Genomic DNA, 17,498 nt, shown 5'->3' with positions numbered 1-17,498 from the left:
TTACCAATTATTGATGTCAAAAGGGATTTTGTTGTGTATCTGTTTGTGGCCTATGCGTACTTAAGTGTTTGTCTTTGCATGCAAGATAATAACTACAGTATGTATTTCTCTGTGCTGCTGTCTATGTGTTGATTAATGGTGAAATATTATGCACATAGTAATAGGTACTGAAATGAAACTGAATCATCGGTTTGTGAACAGCCACAGGCAAAATATTGGGCAAGACAAGACATAAAATGATGTAAGGAAAAGATAAAGGATGTGCTGCAGTGGAGATGGAAGTGTAGGATTGAAAACAACAAGGTGAAGGGTGTATCAGCCTCGAGAGACAGGAGAGGCGTGACGAAGATGAAAGGGAGAAAAGGCAAAGTGGAAAATAGTAGAGAAGACAGAAAGCAGGAGAACGGGGATGTGAGTGAGATTGTACGACGAAGGTAAGTGAAGTCTCGGCGGTCAGGAAGTATAGAGGGAGGCAAGCGCCTGAGAGGAGCTGTGGATGTGCGACAACATGTGATGAGACACCGCTCAGTAGGCCAGAGAGAGCAAGAAGGACACCTGTGGAGGACAACACAGATCTGAACAGAAGGGATGTTGGCAGCACTGGAGATCACTCAATTTCCTCACTAATATTGTGAATAATAGAATCTGCTCTTTCTTCCTGGAGGGTGAAAATTGTTGTAAATGAATTTTACAGCCTCTAACATAACTGTGTTTATCATCCATAAGAAAACATATTTATAAAGACACAGGATATGATGTTACTATCCCCTTGTGCCATAATCCAAGACAGGCCTTCAAATTGTGGCCCAATTCAGAACGTCGAAAACAGGCTAAAACATTATAAATCCATAGGACCATAAAACACGTAGTGACATTCACCAGCTACCAATTCTAGCTTTTATTATATATTGCATGCAGAGTAGTGGCGTTGCTAAGCTATATATACTGTATCACTAGCATGGTTAAAATAATACACCACTCAACCCATGGAAGCATGCAAAAACCAAGCATTTCAAGCAGAGCCTGTCAACCTCTTGACAAAGGAGTGGGCTGTGAAAAGGTGCACGTAGCTCTCTAATATATCTTTATATTCACCTCTGCAACCTGTTACCCTCTAAAAATGTGCTATGTATGTGGTGGCATGCTGTAGCTGACATAAAATGGTCAGCCCAGCTCGCCCTGTGAGCTGGTAATGAGGCATGTTGTGCAAAAATGTCTCTCTATATAGGATATACTGTCCCGCTGGCCCTGGATCCTACCCAGCAACTCATCAGACGCCTCATCACAAATAGAATTAGCTCCCCGGACAGAGACAAAACGGCAGTGGTCGGGTGTTTTGGTGGGAAGCATAATGGCATCGGTGCTTGTAGTGTTTTGCTTGTAGGAGAACCAAGGGGCAGGTTTGTGTATCAGTCCAGAAACTTAGTGTGGTGCCAGTTATTCTATTCCCCCCTCCTGCTGGAGTTAGAAGACAGATAGAGAGGATGCCTCTAAATCTGTAGTGCAGGTAGGTAGTTTGGAGGGGTGGTACAACATGTGAAGAGGGAAACTCCAGGTGAATGGTCTTCGGACAAGGAATGAGAGTGTTCGACACCACAGAACAAAGAGGGTGTGTTTATGTCTCTGTTTTTTTTTTTCTTTGTCCAAGTGTGCGTGTGTGACTAATGTTATATCAATCTGTGAGTGAGTGTTGTCTGAGCTTGAGTGTGTATCAGTGCACAGACATATCTGTGAGTCTGTGTGTGTGTGTGTGTGTGTGTGTGTGTCTGTCCCCAGCACCATCATTAGGTCGTAGGCAGTCCCAGTGTTGGGGGTGTAGCTTGGCTGCTCCTGCGGCCTCTCTGGCCAATTTAAGGGGAGAAAAGCACTTCGATCCTGGCCTGCAAGTCTGAGGGTCCCCAGCGGGGGGCAGCGCAGCCCTGCAATCTATATTGGATTTATTCTTTTCCCATCTACAGGCCCCACACACCCCACAGAGAGGAAGTCTCAACTGCACTCTCTCTGTCCCCCTAAGACAATATGTTATGGTACACACATGAGTACACATAATCGTGTAAACACACACAGACACACGTATGCAGTGGCACACACAGACAGACAGACACACCGACACACACATCAAGTCTATCTTCAAGGCACACTCCCCCACAGCAAGGAAGTTATAACAGCACACTTTCTGTCCCTGTGGGGGTTGCACCAGGGTCAAGATATACTGGGATTTAGACTGAGAGAGAGAGAGAGAGAGAGAGAGAGAGAGACTAAGTTGTTATTTGAGGCTGACCACTGTTGCTCTCATGGAAAATATTGTTCTGATTAATAAAGGCCAAGGTCTAAAATACATTTTTATCACATTAAACCAAGAAAAAAGAATTTACATAAAACTCAGACAAGGTCAGGGAGAAACGAGGTTCTTAATTTAGTCTAATCAACTGTCATTTGCATCGCGCCATTTGCGCAAGGTATTGCCACTAACTGAATAAATGGACTTCTTCAGACTCAAGGGGGGGCACTCCGGTTTTGATAAGCTGGCAAGATAACTGATTTGCATATATTACTTTGATTATCTCATTACCAGGATGATTCTTGCGGAATTTTTGACACTCGCGCAATCGAATTAAAATTAAGGCACGCAATCAATAAAAGGGCAACGCAGCTATGAAAACACAAGGCACCCCAGGCTTGTATGGTCAACCAGCGAGGATGATGATGAGGATGAGGATGATGATGAGGATGGTTGTAAAGAAGATGATGATGACGATGGGTGCGGTGGTGATGATGATGATGATGGTGATGATGATGAGGGGGAGGAGGAGGAGGAGGATGGGGATTATGATGATGCTGCCGATGGTGTGTCTCCTCAGCACATGAGATCTGGGCCTTGGCAGTTGTCTTACGAGTGTCCCAAGCTCTTGATTCATGTGATCAAAGTAGTAATCAGGAGAGACAATGGGGGCCGTGAAATTGGAGCTCTCGTCTTGGTGACCTATCCACCTGCAATGAATCTAAGAGTGGCCCGCAGCCGGCTCACGTCCCCCCAATCGATAATAGCGCTCACATCTTTCCTCCAACTCAAACCATCTGTGGAATGGTGAAATCATGCGTAAATACGCGCACGCCTCGGATAATTTCCCAACGCAATAGCCACTATAACCCAGTACACTCTGAGGAGCAGAGAGGCATCAGGGGCGTCAATTCAGCAAAGCCCTATATGGCAAAGTCGCTGCATCCAGTATCATTCCCCACCGAAACTGCCAAACGCGCTTAGATCGACTACAGCTCTGAGTGCGCTGACTGATAACTGATAGTCCTATTATCATTAGATCATCAAATAAGACTGCGCACATGGGTGGACGCTGACTTTTTTAAGACATGGTTTCCAGTTAGTTTTGCATGGTTTTTGCCTCCGTTATAATGATAAAATCTACAGGATTACTTCGTTCAGGATAAACTATGGCAAGTGCTAATGAGAGCCCGGTTAATACCAGCCAATTAGGATTCCTACTCGTTTGAGAGAAGATGTGGCAGACAAGAGGACCCACTTCTCTTTTCCTAATAGAATCTCAGTTGTCTGCGCACTTTGCGTGAATGCGGCTCTTTCACAACTGGGAGCAAAGGCAAATGTCCATGTTTTAAATTCATGATATAAATAATTACAGGCTTGGAAATTGCTTTCCTTGCGACCTTCTCGGGCAAAACGAGGCCCCAGAAAACCCCTAAAAGAAAGCTACTTCGGATGAAGCATTAAGTCATTAATTATTTTCCTTACATAAGGCCAAATTATCGAGTCAGTTGAACGAAATTAGAACCCTTTGTTCCTGATCAGACCGCATTACCGCTGGAAATTACGGATGATGGCTTCGTGCGCGATTGCTTTTGTTGTTCCGATCATTGCCTGTCGTTCTGAACTCGCGCTAACAAAGTCATTAAATTGACTCCCTCGCGCTCTCATTATGCGGGCTGTTAATAACCGCTAATTAACTTTGCTTACGCGCGTCTTAAAAGCCCCCCCCCCCCCCCCCCCCCCCCCACCCCAACACACACACACACACACACACACACACACAGTCTCTCTCCTTCCTTCTTTTCCTGCATGGCCTCTCAAGCAGAGCAAGCATCCAATTATGTCACAGCATAAGGATGGCTGGAGGAAGGAGGGCAAGTCGTCGGGTGCGTTAGTTAGAGACCAGTGTGCTCAACAAATTCCGATTAGACATTCTGCTTAGGGACAAGATCATAGTCATTATCACTTATAAGCCTATATGCTATACGTCAACCTTAATCAGTCTGTATTGTAACCTCCCCCCCGTTTAAGATGCAATAAAGCCACTTGTTACAGAGAATCACAGGAAGCTCTTGTGCACCGCCACTTTCCCAGTAACTATCAGCCCAGGGTAGACTGGACTACACCAGACTACACTGACTAGACTAGAACAGAACAGAACATGTAGACAATCTGAAAGTGGTGACACGTACAGATGTGTAGGCCTACCTATGCCCTGGGTGGTAATTCCAGCCTGGAATAAACCACTTCATTCACAGGACCCATGCGGGAGGTCGGATGGGCAGGTTAATCAGGAGGCTGCAGGTGGAAATGCAGAAGGGGTAGATCAAGAATTTGCGATGAGTCATGAGTGTTTCTGCAAAGAACAGACAGAAAGGCCAGTAACTGCCACAATGTGTATGCATGGGTAACAATACAGGCAGAACTTTGTCAGATCCTCTTGTCGCCACTTTATCATGTAATGGCTAGTTTATAGCTGAATCTCACCTGTTACATTAGGTTACGCATCCGTCCAGGAGATGGCGCCAGTTGAATGACTTGAAATGAAACGTCAAACCCTGCTGGCCTGGGCGGACTTCATTAGTATCACTTCCACAGGCCTCACTGGCGTCGGCGACTCATAGGCTGAAATGGAGCAGAGATTATAACCTATCACAGGCGAGAGATGTTCAAAACGTGCGCATACATATCATAAAGTGCTCTGAATAAAGAAAGTCCACCTACTGACATTCATTTGTGTTCGGGAAAAAAAGCATCCATATGACCCTCAGTTGATGTCAAAAATCCAAAAAGAATCACAATGTTTGATGGAGACTGGCTGTGAACCTTTGAACTTTAATACACAGCTGCACAGAAGCAGTTCTGCGACTGAAAAGACCAGAAATCATGCAACCCGATGCTTCCCTTGGATATTATTAAGTTAGGATGTTGTGAAAATACGGGGGAGGCTGTGGTGAGCGGGTGAAACGGGAGGTGCCTTTCTACCATCTCTTCACCTGCAAGCCAAACAGACCGAAAAGTGAAAATGTGAAAATTGCGCTCATTCCATCCCTCTCTAATGTATGCGCGTAATTAGTGCATTTAAACAAAGCGCGGATGTCCTGCTGGCTGAAATGGCGGCTGACATCTCTTTTTCCACAGGGTTAATAACAGTGTGCGGATAAATGAATCAAATTGTGGCCCCCAAATTACAGAGCGACTCTAAATACCCGTCTGTATTACGCACGTCTGTTTGTGACCGCGTAGGAAAAGGCATAACATTTTATATTGTTATTACTCTCATTACATTGATATACGTGCAAATAAACAGGCTCAAAAGTTTCTGACACCACAAATCGTTGCGAATGAATTGCATCTTACAGCATCCGAGTGTCTGCAATATGCGTCAACATTATAAAGATACTCTTGGCAAACACTATGCTGTAGTTTTAATACATGCATCACGACAGTAATAACATTTTGCAAAACCCTCTTGGGTGCTTGTTGAAAACACAACAAAATTTCAATGGACTTTAGCACATACCCAGTGATGCTATAAAAAATTGTGTTAAATAGCTTGAAGGACCTTAAATCCGTATACATTATGAGACAACAACCCAAACTAACAAAATACGTGTATTTTTTTCTCAGAGATTCATATATTCATTATTGGCATGAGAGCACTCTCTCTTGTGGATTTCAAGATAAATTATATTAAGTTGACACTATGATGCGTGACTTTATCTTATAAATACTTTTGTTAGGCCCGAAACGCTGTTTTTCAAATAAAAAGACGCACAAACTGAGTTTAGGTGGGTTTACCCTCCACTACAAAGAAGCGGCCTATACCTAGTAAGTCTCTCTTTACACAGATCAATTGCGCGCTTGGAATTCCAGTTCCAATCACAAAACTATCAAAGCGGTTATAAAGCTATCACTTAAAAAAATCTTTTACCATTTTCTGGACATATGTTTTATTGTTATTTTTCTTTTGCTGCGATACTCACTGGGCAGATACATAAAGGAGGGGAACCAGAGAGAGAGAGAGAGAGAGAGAGAGTAAATTGCAGCTTGCTGAAGTTTTTGGATTGAATTCTGAAAATGATCCTTTTAACACTGATGGGCTCTGAGGCGAGGATAGGGGTCACGCCATTCGCAGCGGGTTAAATAGACTTTCATTTAAAATTACATTCTCGATCCATCTCTCCATCTCTCCTCCTCTCCAGAGCCGAGTCCAGCGTGGTGTCCCGGCTCCCCTTGCGGCGTCTCATCACCGCCACCTTCACTTTTTAAGTCAATCCACAATTCCAGCAGAGACCAGGCAATTAGGGAGAGAGGGAGGGAAGGATGGAGAGAGCGAGAGAGAGAGAGAGAGAGAGAGAGAGAGAGAGAGAGAGGTGTTAAAAATACACTCAAAATTTTAGGAAGATGAGTTTTGTATATATATTATTATGGCAATTGGTCAAATAATTAAGTATTAATTATGCTGAGGTTAACTCAGGACTTTGATACCTAAGAACAAATTATACAGATTCTTCCAAAATAAAGGTCAGGATACCTGTAACATAAACGCATACATGAGCCTGATATCGTCTCTGGCAGAGAGGATTTTTCTAACGTATCGTGAAACTGTTTTAGGCGACAAAATACTGATCTAAATATTGATATTCTTAGGATGGACCAGTCTTTGGTTTTTGCAGGTGCTCGTTGAAGTTGAACACAAACTCTGGGCCAGATTTCATCTCGGCATGGGGATTCAAGACATTATTTCATGGCCAAAAAATAAAAAATAAATTTAAAAATAAATACATTTGAAAAAAAAAAAAAAAAAAAAATCTTAAAATAGATGAATGTGTTTTTAAAAGGCTTACGGAATTGGGCCCATAAAGAAAAGGCAAAAGCTTTTGGGTCTGTTCTGTGTAACCTACACAATTAATTGCATATTTTTTCGTTATTATTATCATTATTTTTGTTGTTGTTTTCGTTGTTATTATTATTATCTTTGCTGTTATTATTACTATTATCATTACTGTTTTTGTTATCAGTAGTAACCTGGTTTTTATGGGTGACTACAGATTTAGAGCTCTGAGTACACAGCTCTAGGCTAAACTTTTGCACGATGTACTCATTAAAAGCGCTAAAAGAAAAATATGAGGCTATAGGCCCAGACAGAGCGTTTTGCATTTTGAGGCCTCCGGGAAGACTAAGTCTCGGCCAAATGAAAATCACACAGCCAGAGCAAACGAACTGGTCTGACATAGCCTACTGTGTGCGCCTGCAGCCAAGTCGAGCTGGCTGCTTAGCCTAGTTCATTCCGTCGAGGGGAAAAATTCCATGTCGAGTTTTGTCGCCTGTCTCTCAAATTAACTTTAATGGTAAAATATATAAAGCGGCTCTGCTCTCTCTCCCCACATACACACAGAATACACGAACCAATCAGGAACGCGATAATAGCCTGCACGTCTATGAGAGCGCGCGGAGAAACCGGGCGGAGCGGAGCTCGAGGCAGCCAAACCGCCGTCTGTTATTAACTGACTGGGAGAGAGAGAGAGAGAGAGAGAGAGAGAGAGAGAGAGAGAGACCTGGTCAATCATAACGACGAGAAAGGGAAGAAGAAGGGAGCAACGGACCCCGAGAGACAGAGAGCGAGAGAGAGAGAGAGAGAGAGGGAGAGGAGAGGTGAGGGGAGAGAGAGAGAGAGAGAGAGAGAGAGAGAGAGAGAGAGAGAGAGAGAGAGAGAGAGAGAGAGAGAGAGAGAGAGAGGGCGACTGACAACCTTTACCGTTGCTGCCGGTCGAAAGTAGACCAGCCGACGCGTCGACATGAGCGGTCAGTTTGAGGAAGATATCCACGACCGGGGCGAGCGGAAGAGCAGTAAATCCCCCACGCTGCTCTCCTCCTACTGTATAGACAGTATTCTGGGTCGCCGGAGTCCGTGTAAAGTCAGGCTGATAGGGGGGCAAAGTTTGGCTGGTCTGCCCGGCAGAGGCGAGCTCGACAAGTCGGTTGAAGGTAAGAGTTGTGTCCGCTGGACTGAACTGACAGGCAGCCGTGTAAGCTGTTAATGTACCCTACTGTTGTTTTTCTCTTCAAGTGGCACACCGAGGATAGACTTGTAATAAACCGGGATTAGAGTCTGTACCCTGCGTTATGCCATGTAGTTGCCATATCAAGGAGTTGCTTTGAATGTGACTCGGAATGTGATAGTGTGATTTATCTCTGGGGAAGTTTCAGCATAGTGTGGAAAAACAGGCTTTTTCCCCCCTGTGCAATAAGATAGCTCATGTAACGCAAAGTCTGTAACGTTAGGCCTTGAAATATATCAATCATCCAGACAACACACAGCACACTTGCTCAACTTTCTTTTGGGGAAATATGATGAGCTGAGAACACTTGAGGGCTAAGCCGTCAGGTGGATGTTAGGCTTACGTGGTCCTCGGTTATTAATTTATAGATATATAGGCCTGTATATATATATATTTTTTTTACATCTTTGACATCTTTCCCACTCAGGTCCAACGAAAGACCCCCTGTCTCTCGACACCGACATGCACCTGCCGCCCAAGCTCCGACGGCTTTACGGACCGGGGGGGAAGTACCTTCACGATCACGGAGAGAAGTTGGACAGGGAGCGGCTCCTCCTGGACCAAGCCTGCGACAGCCTTAAAATCAGCCAGGCGCCGCAGGTGAGCATCAGCCGCAGCAAATCCTACCGGGAGAATGCGTCCCTGAGCCGGGGAGAGGGCGACCAGAGTCCCGGGGAAGGCTCGGAGGACGGCAGCCTAGGGCTGGTGGAGCTCGGCCCGCTGAAGTTTGAGGAGGACACAGGGAAAGAGGAGGAGACCTGCGGGGACGCGGCTGCTCTTTCCCCGAAGGACGAAGAGAGGGAAAGCTTGAATGCCGGGGATGGGGACGTGAGGGACGGGGAGGACAGTGTGTGTCTGTCGGCGGGCAGTGACTCGGAGGAAGGGATGCTGAAACGGAAGCAGAGAAGATACAGGACTACGTTCACCAGTTACCAGCTAGAGGAGCTGGAGAGAGCTTTCCAGAAGACACACTACCCCGACGTGTTCACCAGGTCAGAGCACATTATCAGACTGCATACAGCTTAATTTTCTAGGAACGAGAAAAAGATAAAATAGATAAAATTTAATTTAAAAATATGTAAATAATAATAATAATAATAATAATAATAACAATTATTATTATTATATTGGTAGTAGTATGTATTGTTGCTCTAATTTATTTTCCCTTTTTTCCACAAATTATTAAGGCACCACAAAATATGTTTACAAATATAAGGCGAGAAATGACAATAAATAAAAGTGTTGACATACCGATAAATATTGAATAATAATAACATTAATAATAACCGCAGCAACAAATTATATTATTATTTTTTATGGTTATTATTATTATTATTATTGTTATTATTATTATTATTATTATTATTATTATTATTATTATTATTATTAATAATAATAATAATAATAATAATAGTGATGCTGATGATAATGATGATAACAGCAATAATAATAATAATGTTATGAAATTATTTGAAACAAAATCCACAAACACATAAAGAAACTAAACCTGCATTATATAAATTCTATTAATATCATGCAGTCAGTGATAATTAATGGCAATCATTTTTGAATAACCGCTTGCAAGCCTTCGTAAAATCCTCCCAAATGTCTCAGTAATTCCACACTTCTGTATCTGGACAGTGTGCAGTTCACACCTCATAAAATGTCCAACATACCCGTGCCTTGCATAAGCGAACACAATGGGTCTAAGTGGAAGCACTTAGGTCGTTTTGTTACATTCATCCCTTCCTGTTGTTACACATGACAGCGATGTTACTTTCATGAGAAAAAATTAGCCTGTCCAGCTCACATTACCTGGACACAATGAGGATACATTCAAGCACAAACTCAGGCCTGCTCAAGCTCAAGGGCAGAGGCACACGCGCGCGCTTACGTGCACGCGCACACAGACACACACACATTGCAAATTTCAAGGTTCAGTTCATTTTCTGAGGAAGAGGTGCATATGCAGTGTGAAATTTAAGCATACATTAAAACTGATTTCAAAAAACAATAATTTATGCTTAATTTTATACAGGTTAAATTTAATGTCATCTTTCCGAAATAAAGTAATATTAACGGGCTTAATATAGCTACATTTAAAAAAAAATAAATCATAATAACCTGTAAAATATGCAAGCATTTTAGACTGAAAAACGAAGACAAGAAAATACTAGAACCCATCTTCCAGTTGTTACCACTGGGATTATTCATATCTTCGAATCGATTTATTTTAAGGCGACTTGTCCGTCTAATTTGCGCTGCAAACCCATCTTGTAGTTGAGGGAACGTCAATTGCTTTGTGGCAGGCTAGTTTAGATGTCATTATTTCAACCATTATGTTGTTACAGTGACAAGCCTAGGCTAAAGAAAATGTAACAACTATGCCTATTTCTATCCATCCGTGACAGGGAAAACAGAATATGGCCATGGCGTCTTTCTGCGGTTCATGCCAGGAAAAAAGAGCCTATTTTGGTCGTCTTTTGTTGACATTGAACAACTGAGGGGGACAAAATAGCAACTCAACGTTGCTCTCAAATGGTGCCCTGTAACCTTGAATTTCTTCTTTCTCTCTGTTTCTCTTTATTTTGTCCTTTCAGAGAAGAGCTCGCAATGCGTCTGGATCTCACTGAGGCCCGCGTGCAAGTAAGTGGCCCTGTGTTTATCTTTATTTGAATAGAGAAGCGCATGACTTGTAAATCCAATAGAAGAAACCATCCTCTAATGGTTTATGTCCTCTATAAAATGTTCCTCTTGCACTGTGCTGGATTATAAACGGCGATATGCGTCACTGGTTCAGAATCGACGATTACGCGCGGGCCAATTTGAGACTAATTTATTACAGTAAAAATGTGTTAAATGGCCCCAATTGCTGCGCAGGGAAGGTCTTTCCTGTTATTGAATGTTATTATACGCAATCCGGGGACGTTTTAGTGGCAATTAAGCGGACGCTGGCGATTCATAAAAAGCTCACTTAGTGCAGGAGCAAACACTGTCTATTCCTGGGATGAGATGGTGTTTGAATTCCTATCACAGGGGAGAGAGAGAGTGAGGGGGCGAGGCCGGCAGATGTGTGTGTGTGTGTGTGTGTGCGTGTGTGTGAGTAAGAGAAAGGGGACGAAGGAAAGGGAGGGGAAAGAGAGAGAGAGAGGGAGACAGATATGGAGGGGGTGGCGGGGAGGGATAATGCTATTTGATTTCCCATTATGTGATTGCAATAGACCTGCATTGATCCGATGCTTTGCACTTGGGAGCGAATGAGAGACCATTAAAGGTGTTTGCTCCCCCCACCCCTTCCTCCCCATCCATCTCCATCCCTCCCTCTTCTCCTCCATTGAAAGCGTGGCTTGCATGTCGAAACTCCGGGCTCATAACCAGAGAGACAGTTCAAACACGGTGGAAGCTCCGGGGTTATGGCCGACGGTAAAACAACAGATGTCTCTTTAGGGACCGTAGGTGAACAAATCACTTAACGGGCGCCATCAGGAGGTGATAAAAACTCATAAATTCCCGAGGGGCTATGTAATGCTAAACAGCCCTCCGGGAATAGTGTGTGTATGTGTGTGTAGTCACTGTCGCTCAAGCTTGCTCGTTCAATCACTTTCCTCATGTTGACATTTTCCTCATTGTGAGAGCCCCGTGCTTCTGCAGTGCAAACTGGGCAACAGTGGATGCGTGGGAAAGTTAAATACTCTCTTGGATGGTGTCAGTTGTTCTACATTTCTAAGAATTTAATTTAAAGCGCATTAATTGTTATTGGAGCCAGTTCAGCAGTTATTTTCTCCATCTTTTGTTAACACCGATCTTAATTATCTGCCCCCACCCTGAAGCCCTTCTACAGTAAAGGGAGGGGGTTTAATTAGACTCAAAGTAGACTCAGAGACCATGAGCACCAGGATTTACCTTGCATGTAATTACCGTTGACTTTCCGCCTGTTGGCCACCACCTGAACTAGACAACTATTAAACACTGACTCAAGATGCTATAGATGGCAATTAAATTGGGACATTGTTGCTTTAACCTGAGCAGGCTATAAAGAAAGTTATAGCTTTACAACTGTGCTATCATTACCTGTGGCTTGCTTCCAAATGAGCATCTTACCATTATTTTTTATCCACAGTCACTTGGTCTCTTTACATACTGATTCTTCCATAGCCTTACTTAAGGCTTTCTGTCTGTTTTTGTAGATGAATATTATTTCTAGTGTCTGCCCTACCTTTCTCTTCTCCCTGCTAACAGCATCACTCTAGGCAAAGCAAAAGGGACTGACTAATGGTCTCATGAATTTGTCTGGCACCTTGTCTGTTTCCCTCAGGTGTGGTTTCAGAACCGCAGAGCCAAATGGAGGAAGCGTGAGAAGGCCGGGGTGCAGGCCCACCCGTCTGGCCTGCCGTTCCCAGGCCCTCTCGCAGCAGCCCACCCTCTCAGCCACTACCTGGAGGGAGGGCCCTTCCCTCCCCACCCTCATCCTGCCTTGGAGTCTGCCTGGACGGCTGCAGCAGCTGCTGCAGCTGCCTTCCCAGGACTGGCCCCCCCTCCCCACAATGGCTCTGCCCCACCTCTGGCCACTCCGCTCGGCCTGGGCACCTTCCTGGGCACGGCTGCCATGTTTCGCCACCCTGCCTTCATTGGACCCACTTTTGGCAGGTGAGTTGCACTTTAAAAAAATCTCCTGACACCTTAAACTTAATGCCTACGCTTTACACTTTTTACTTTAAAGATCATGCAGCACCCACCAACCTGAACTGATATCTATTGGCCCTCACATTTATTTTTCTATTGTAGTCATTAATTATATGTGAGATAATAAAGGATGTGTATAGGTAAATGCAGAGCAGCAAGCATGAGTTTAAAATAAATTACGAAGACGCTTAATTCAGCACTTACTAATACCCCAACACATCATGCAACCTTGATGATTGATGGGGTTACAGTGTGCCCAATTAGTTATTTACCACTGCATCACTGTTTATCTCAGGGTGCATCTGATTATACATGTGGTACATTGTTAACCGTTCAAAGCGGTGTGTAATCACACTGTCAAATGCCTCTCACTGTAATAAATTAACCAAAAGTGTGATCCTGTAAGATAAGCTGTGAGAAGAGGTGGCAGCACACACACCATATGCTCAAACATACTTTTCATTAGCTTTCCCTTTAATTCCATTTTATATTTCAGTAATTTGAGTGTGTACTAGAGAAAGTAAATGCATGTAACACTGTTTGTGACCAATTGTGGCCAAATTGTGTAGGAACATAGGATAGGATACAATCACATAGCTCTTTTGGGCCATTAAAACTAATAAATAAAAAATTAGCAAGCTTTGTCTTGTTTTTCCACACCACATTGTTAACACCCCACCACACACACACGGCCTTTGAGTCACAGGTTCAGCTGATTTCAGTGCTCTCTAATGAGCTATATTTTAGGCACAATGAGGCTAAGTCACAACCTAGGATTAGCTAGAAAACAGAGTTTTATGTAATTCTTGACCTTTTCAATGAACAAATTAAACTAGAATATGGGGTCATATATTTATCAGTTGTAAATACAGAACCTTTTCACTGTGTTGTAGATGGTTGACTTCCTCTCTCCCTCCCAGGCTCTTCTCCAGTATGGGTCCGCTGACCAGTGCTTCCACCGCCGCAGCTCTTCTCCGTCAGCCCGCCCCTCCAGTGGAGAATCCCTCCCACCCGGGACCTGTCCTGCCTGACCCTTCCTCTTCTTCCTCCTCCTCCTCCTCCTCAGCTGCAGCAGACCGAAGGGCCTCCAGTATCGCCGCACTGCGCCTCAAGGCCAAGGAACACTCGGCTCAGCTCACCCAGCTCAACATCCTGCCCACTGGAGCCCCAGGGAAGGAGGTGTGCTGAACACTCCACCCCAGCTAGGCCTCTCTCTCCTGGGCTTGTCCCATTCCATGCACCCCACCCCACACCTTCATACCTCCGGAGGCTGGAGCAGTAAGCTCACCCTGATGTCCCCCTGCTCACCCCCCCTGATACCTCATCTTTCCCCAACAAAATAGCACAACCAAATTCAAAGAGCACTGGTTAACTATAGTGTGTGTGTGTGTGTGTGTATGTGTGGGTGTGTGTGAGAGAGAGAGTGACAGAAAGCAGTTAATCGCCTAATTACAACTACTGTAAGAGTAAAACTAAATGCTATTGTCATATTGAATATTTCACACACACACACACACACACACACACACACACACACACACATCTCCCTGAGTCACAAGGTCAGCTGATTTCAATCGTTTTCTTTTATTGTTCATGTAAAGAATGAGGATTTTTTAAGACAAAATTATCTTAAAAACTTGATCAGATACAGTATGATTTAATAATTCTTGATATTTTGGATACCTAATTAATTCAACTTTAATACAGGTACATATAGCCAATTATTTATGGCAGTCATAAACTGTCATTATTATAATATTACTATGATGTTTACAATTAAAGTCACATACTCCTTGAAATAATCCCCAAGGCGATGTATGTCTCGAGTACTTACATAGCAAATACACACATGCCAACACACACACACACACACACACACACACACACACACACACACACACACACACACACACACACACACACACAGAGGAAGGGAAGAAAGGGAGCTGAAGAACCACAGGGGAACTCAGACTTTTAGAAAAGATTCTTGTGCTACTTCAAATCTGGACAACACGAGTGTTCGACATAATACTGCTTAATCTGTATGCATTGATGTGGGCTGAGCCAATCTGCGTCAAAAGGCGAGTTGGAGGAGGTCCCCCGAACCAAAGGAAAACTGTCCATAGACCTTCCATAGCCTTCTCTACAAGCCTGACTCCGTCTCCACTTCTCGCTTGTCCATAGTCACACTCAGCACCACTAAGTTTTATATTAGAATAATAATATATAATTTGAGTTTTATTTGGAGTTCTTTCCCTTTTCCAAATAGCTCTACAACGACGCTGCCAACAGAATTTCCTCTGCTTGTTTTTTTTTTTCTTTATTATTTTAACTTTTTTTTTTGTTTGTTTTGTTTTTTAAATTGGCGATTAAAGTCAATCTGGACGTTTTGTCATGGACACAACAAAATATCCCGGCTCATGTCGGGCCACTTTTTTAATTTTATTTTTAATTTTTATTTTTGTTAAAAGGCGTATTCAGCACTTTGAGTAGGCTATAACGATTCCGCTGAATTTGACTATAGGACATGCAAGCAAAGTTGAGATTTGTGTCTCTTATGGCCTGACTGTGTGAGAGAAAAACTGTACATACTGTGTAAAAAAAAAAAAAAAAAGACAAAAGGGAAAAAAGAAAAAAGGATGATTTTCAAAACAGGGTCGTGTATATTTCAAAAGAGACCATGTTTTGTTAAATTGCACTTGGTGTAGTGTTTTATGAACGTCGCCCTGTGTAGAATTTTACCTGTGTTTATGAATTATTAGGTTTTTAGATAATTATTTATGTCAAAACTTTTCCCAAGGAATTGATTGAAGGGCAGTTTTTTTCTTAAGTGATTGTACGTTTCCTGGTTTAATAATGCTAATTTGAATAAATTACATTGGTAAAATGAGTTATCCTTTATTATTTCAAATTTCTTTAGGACTGACATAGGCCTAAACCAGGAAAAAATAAACTATGTGAAATAGAATATTATAGAACTATTAATAAAACTGTTATAAAGAAATTGTGTTTTCTGTCTTACATTGACGTAATTAAGAATAATTTTGGACATCAGTTCTTAAATAAAATTGTAATAAAACGACTCTGCACTTTCATAATAGCCAACAGCACTGCATTAAAAAAAAAAAAAAAAACGTGCGGTCACACGATGTATATTATAAACAATACACTTCTCTTTATTTGCTAAAATATTGAATAGCCCTCTGGAATTTGAGAAAAAAAAAACAGCTTTCATAAGGAGGTCTAACTTTAACCACACGGTGTCCGTGTTGAAAGTGCATGGAGAGAGATGAAAACAGGGTGAGAAAGCGCTGGAGAAGAAGGGCTAAAGACGTATTGCAAATGGGCCACCGAAATAAGTGAAAATGTATTAGGGCCCTAATGGCAAATATAATTCAGCGCGCTGCGTGCGTCAAGCCTCTTCAGTCGAGTTGACAAAATACAGACCATATATTCATGAGCTTAATCCCCAACATGTGAAACGCACGACAAAGGCGAGGGTTTTCAATTAGATCGCCCACTTTATCCCGGGGGCCCCGTCACAAAACTTCCTTTAAAATCTCTTAAAGGCGCTAAATTGGTCTTAACATCTGTAATGCCGTGTAGATGGAAGCCAGTCCCCTTTGTCATTAATGAAGTAACAAACCACTTTATCAAGCACCCCCACCCACCCACCCGCCACACACACACACACACACACACACACACTGACACCACCTCGTAGAGTTAATTCCCCCAAATCCCCCCCACTGGATCTCACTACTGATGCAGGACTATTACAGCAATCAATGGTTATTCTCCTCCGTTTGACCCATCCATGGTGCCCGACCAAATTGCGTGAAATTACCCTGCAGATTAATTTAGTTCCCCTTTTTATTGTCTGCTTCTGTGAGAAACCTCTTCTTATTCTTATTCGTCCAGCCGCCTTGTTTTACAGGTCTATAGGCCTTATACCTGTTAATCACTCAATTTACCCCAAACAAGCAAGAATTAGATCAGTTGAGGGACCGGTGGAGAGAGAGAGAGAGAGGGGATGCATGCTACACTCAGAGCCTGTGTCTGTATATGAATTTATCCTTAGCGTTTTCCTGGACACAGGCTTCCACAACACACCCTACCCTGCCGCTGCCTATAGTACGCATGACAAACTCACACAGCTGCTCCATGGAGCATAATGCAAAAAAAACGAAAAAAAGGAGAAGATAAAAACCAATTTTCTCTTGTGCGCACAAACCACCATTCGCGATGTGAACTCGATGTTTTCAAAATTCCTATTCTTTTGCTCAAGCCCAGTGAAGCGTGTGTTTTTTCCTGTATGGCCCTATAGGGTTTTGATGAGATTGTCCGGGGAGTTTTAATCTTATTGTGAATATAACTAATGAATGGCAAACCAATTTGTCCCTAATATCTGGGGAATGCCGGGCGCGATCCGGGAGGCGAATGACCTGCTGAGAGCAGGGCTTAAACTT

At 43.0% G+C, this 17,498-nt stretch overlaps 2 protein-coding genes across 3 annotated transcripts in view; one reads left to right on the top strand and one right to left on the bottom strand.

The window, feature by feature from the left end:
* Positions 1-17,498, bottom strand: part of pola1 (polymerase (DNA directed), alpha 1) — an 89,245-nt gene that overhangs the window by 8,793 nt on the left and 62,954 nt on the right. Inside the window, exon 38 of one of the 2 annotated variants that reach the window (XR_003930169.1) lies at positions 14,533-14,572. The exons of the other annotated variant lie outside the window; for it this stretch is intronic. The gene's annotated coding sequence lies outside the window, so the exon portion shown is untranslated. Of the gene's footprint in view, positions 1-14,532; positions 14,573-17,498 lie in introns of those variants that run through there. 2 annotated transcript variants of the gene reach the window in all.
* Positions 8,071-14,582, top strand: arxa (aristaless related homeobox a). The gene is made up of 5 exons (XM_030079366.1): positions 8,071-8,272; positions 8,774-9,338; positions 10,947-10,992; positions 12,662-12,993; positions 13,950-14,582. The coding sequence occupies exons 1-5, from the start codon at positions 8,083-8,085 to the stop codon at positions 14,215-14,217; spliced, it is 1,401 nt and encodes a 466-aa protein (XP_029935226.1). The 5' UTR covers positions 8,071-8,082; the 3' UTR covers positions 14,218-14,582.

Source organism: Myripristis murdjan, chromosome 20 (genome assembly GCF_902150065.1).
Source record: "Myripristis murdjan chromosome 20, fMyrMur1.1, whole genome shotgun sequence".
Classification (NCBI taxonomy): domain Eukaryota; kingdom Metazoa; phylum Chordata; class Actinopteri; order Holocentriformes; family Holocentridae; genus Myripristis; species Myripristis murdjan.
This window is presented reverse-complemented; position numbering and strand designations above follow the sequence as displayed.

Coding starts and splice junctions, on each gene's coding strand:
- arxa (XM_030079366.1), top strand. CDS start 8,083: ATGAGCGGTCAGTTTGAGGAAGATATCCACGACCGGGGCGAGCGGAAG. Junction 10,993..12,661: donor TCACTGAGGCCCGCGTGCAA/GTAAGTGGCCCT, acceptor TGTTTCCCTCAG/GTGTGGTTTCAGAACCGCAG. Junction 12,994..13,949: donor ATTGGACCCACTTTTGGCAG/GTGAGTTGCACT, acceptor TCTCCCTCCCAG/GCTCTTCTCCAGTATGGGTC.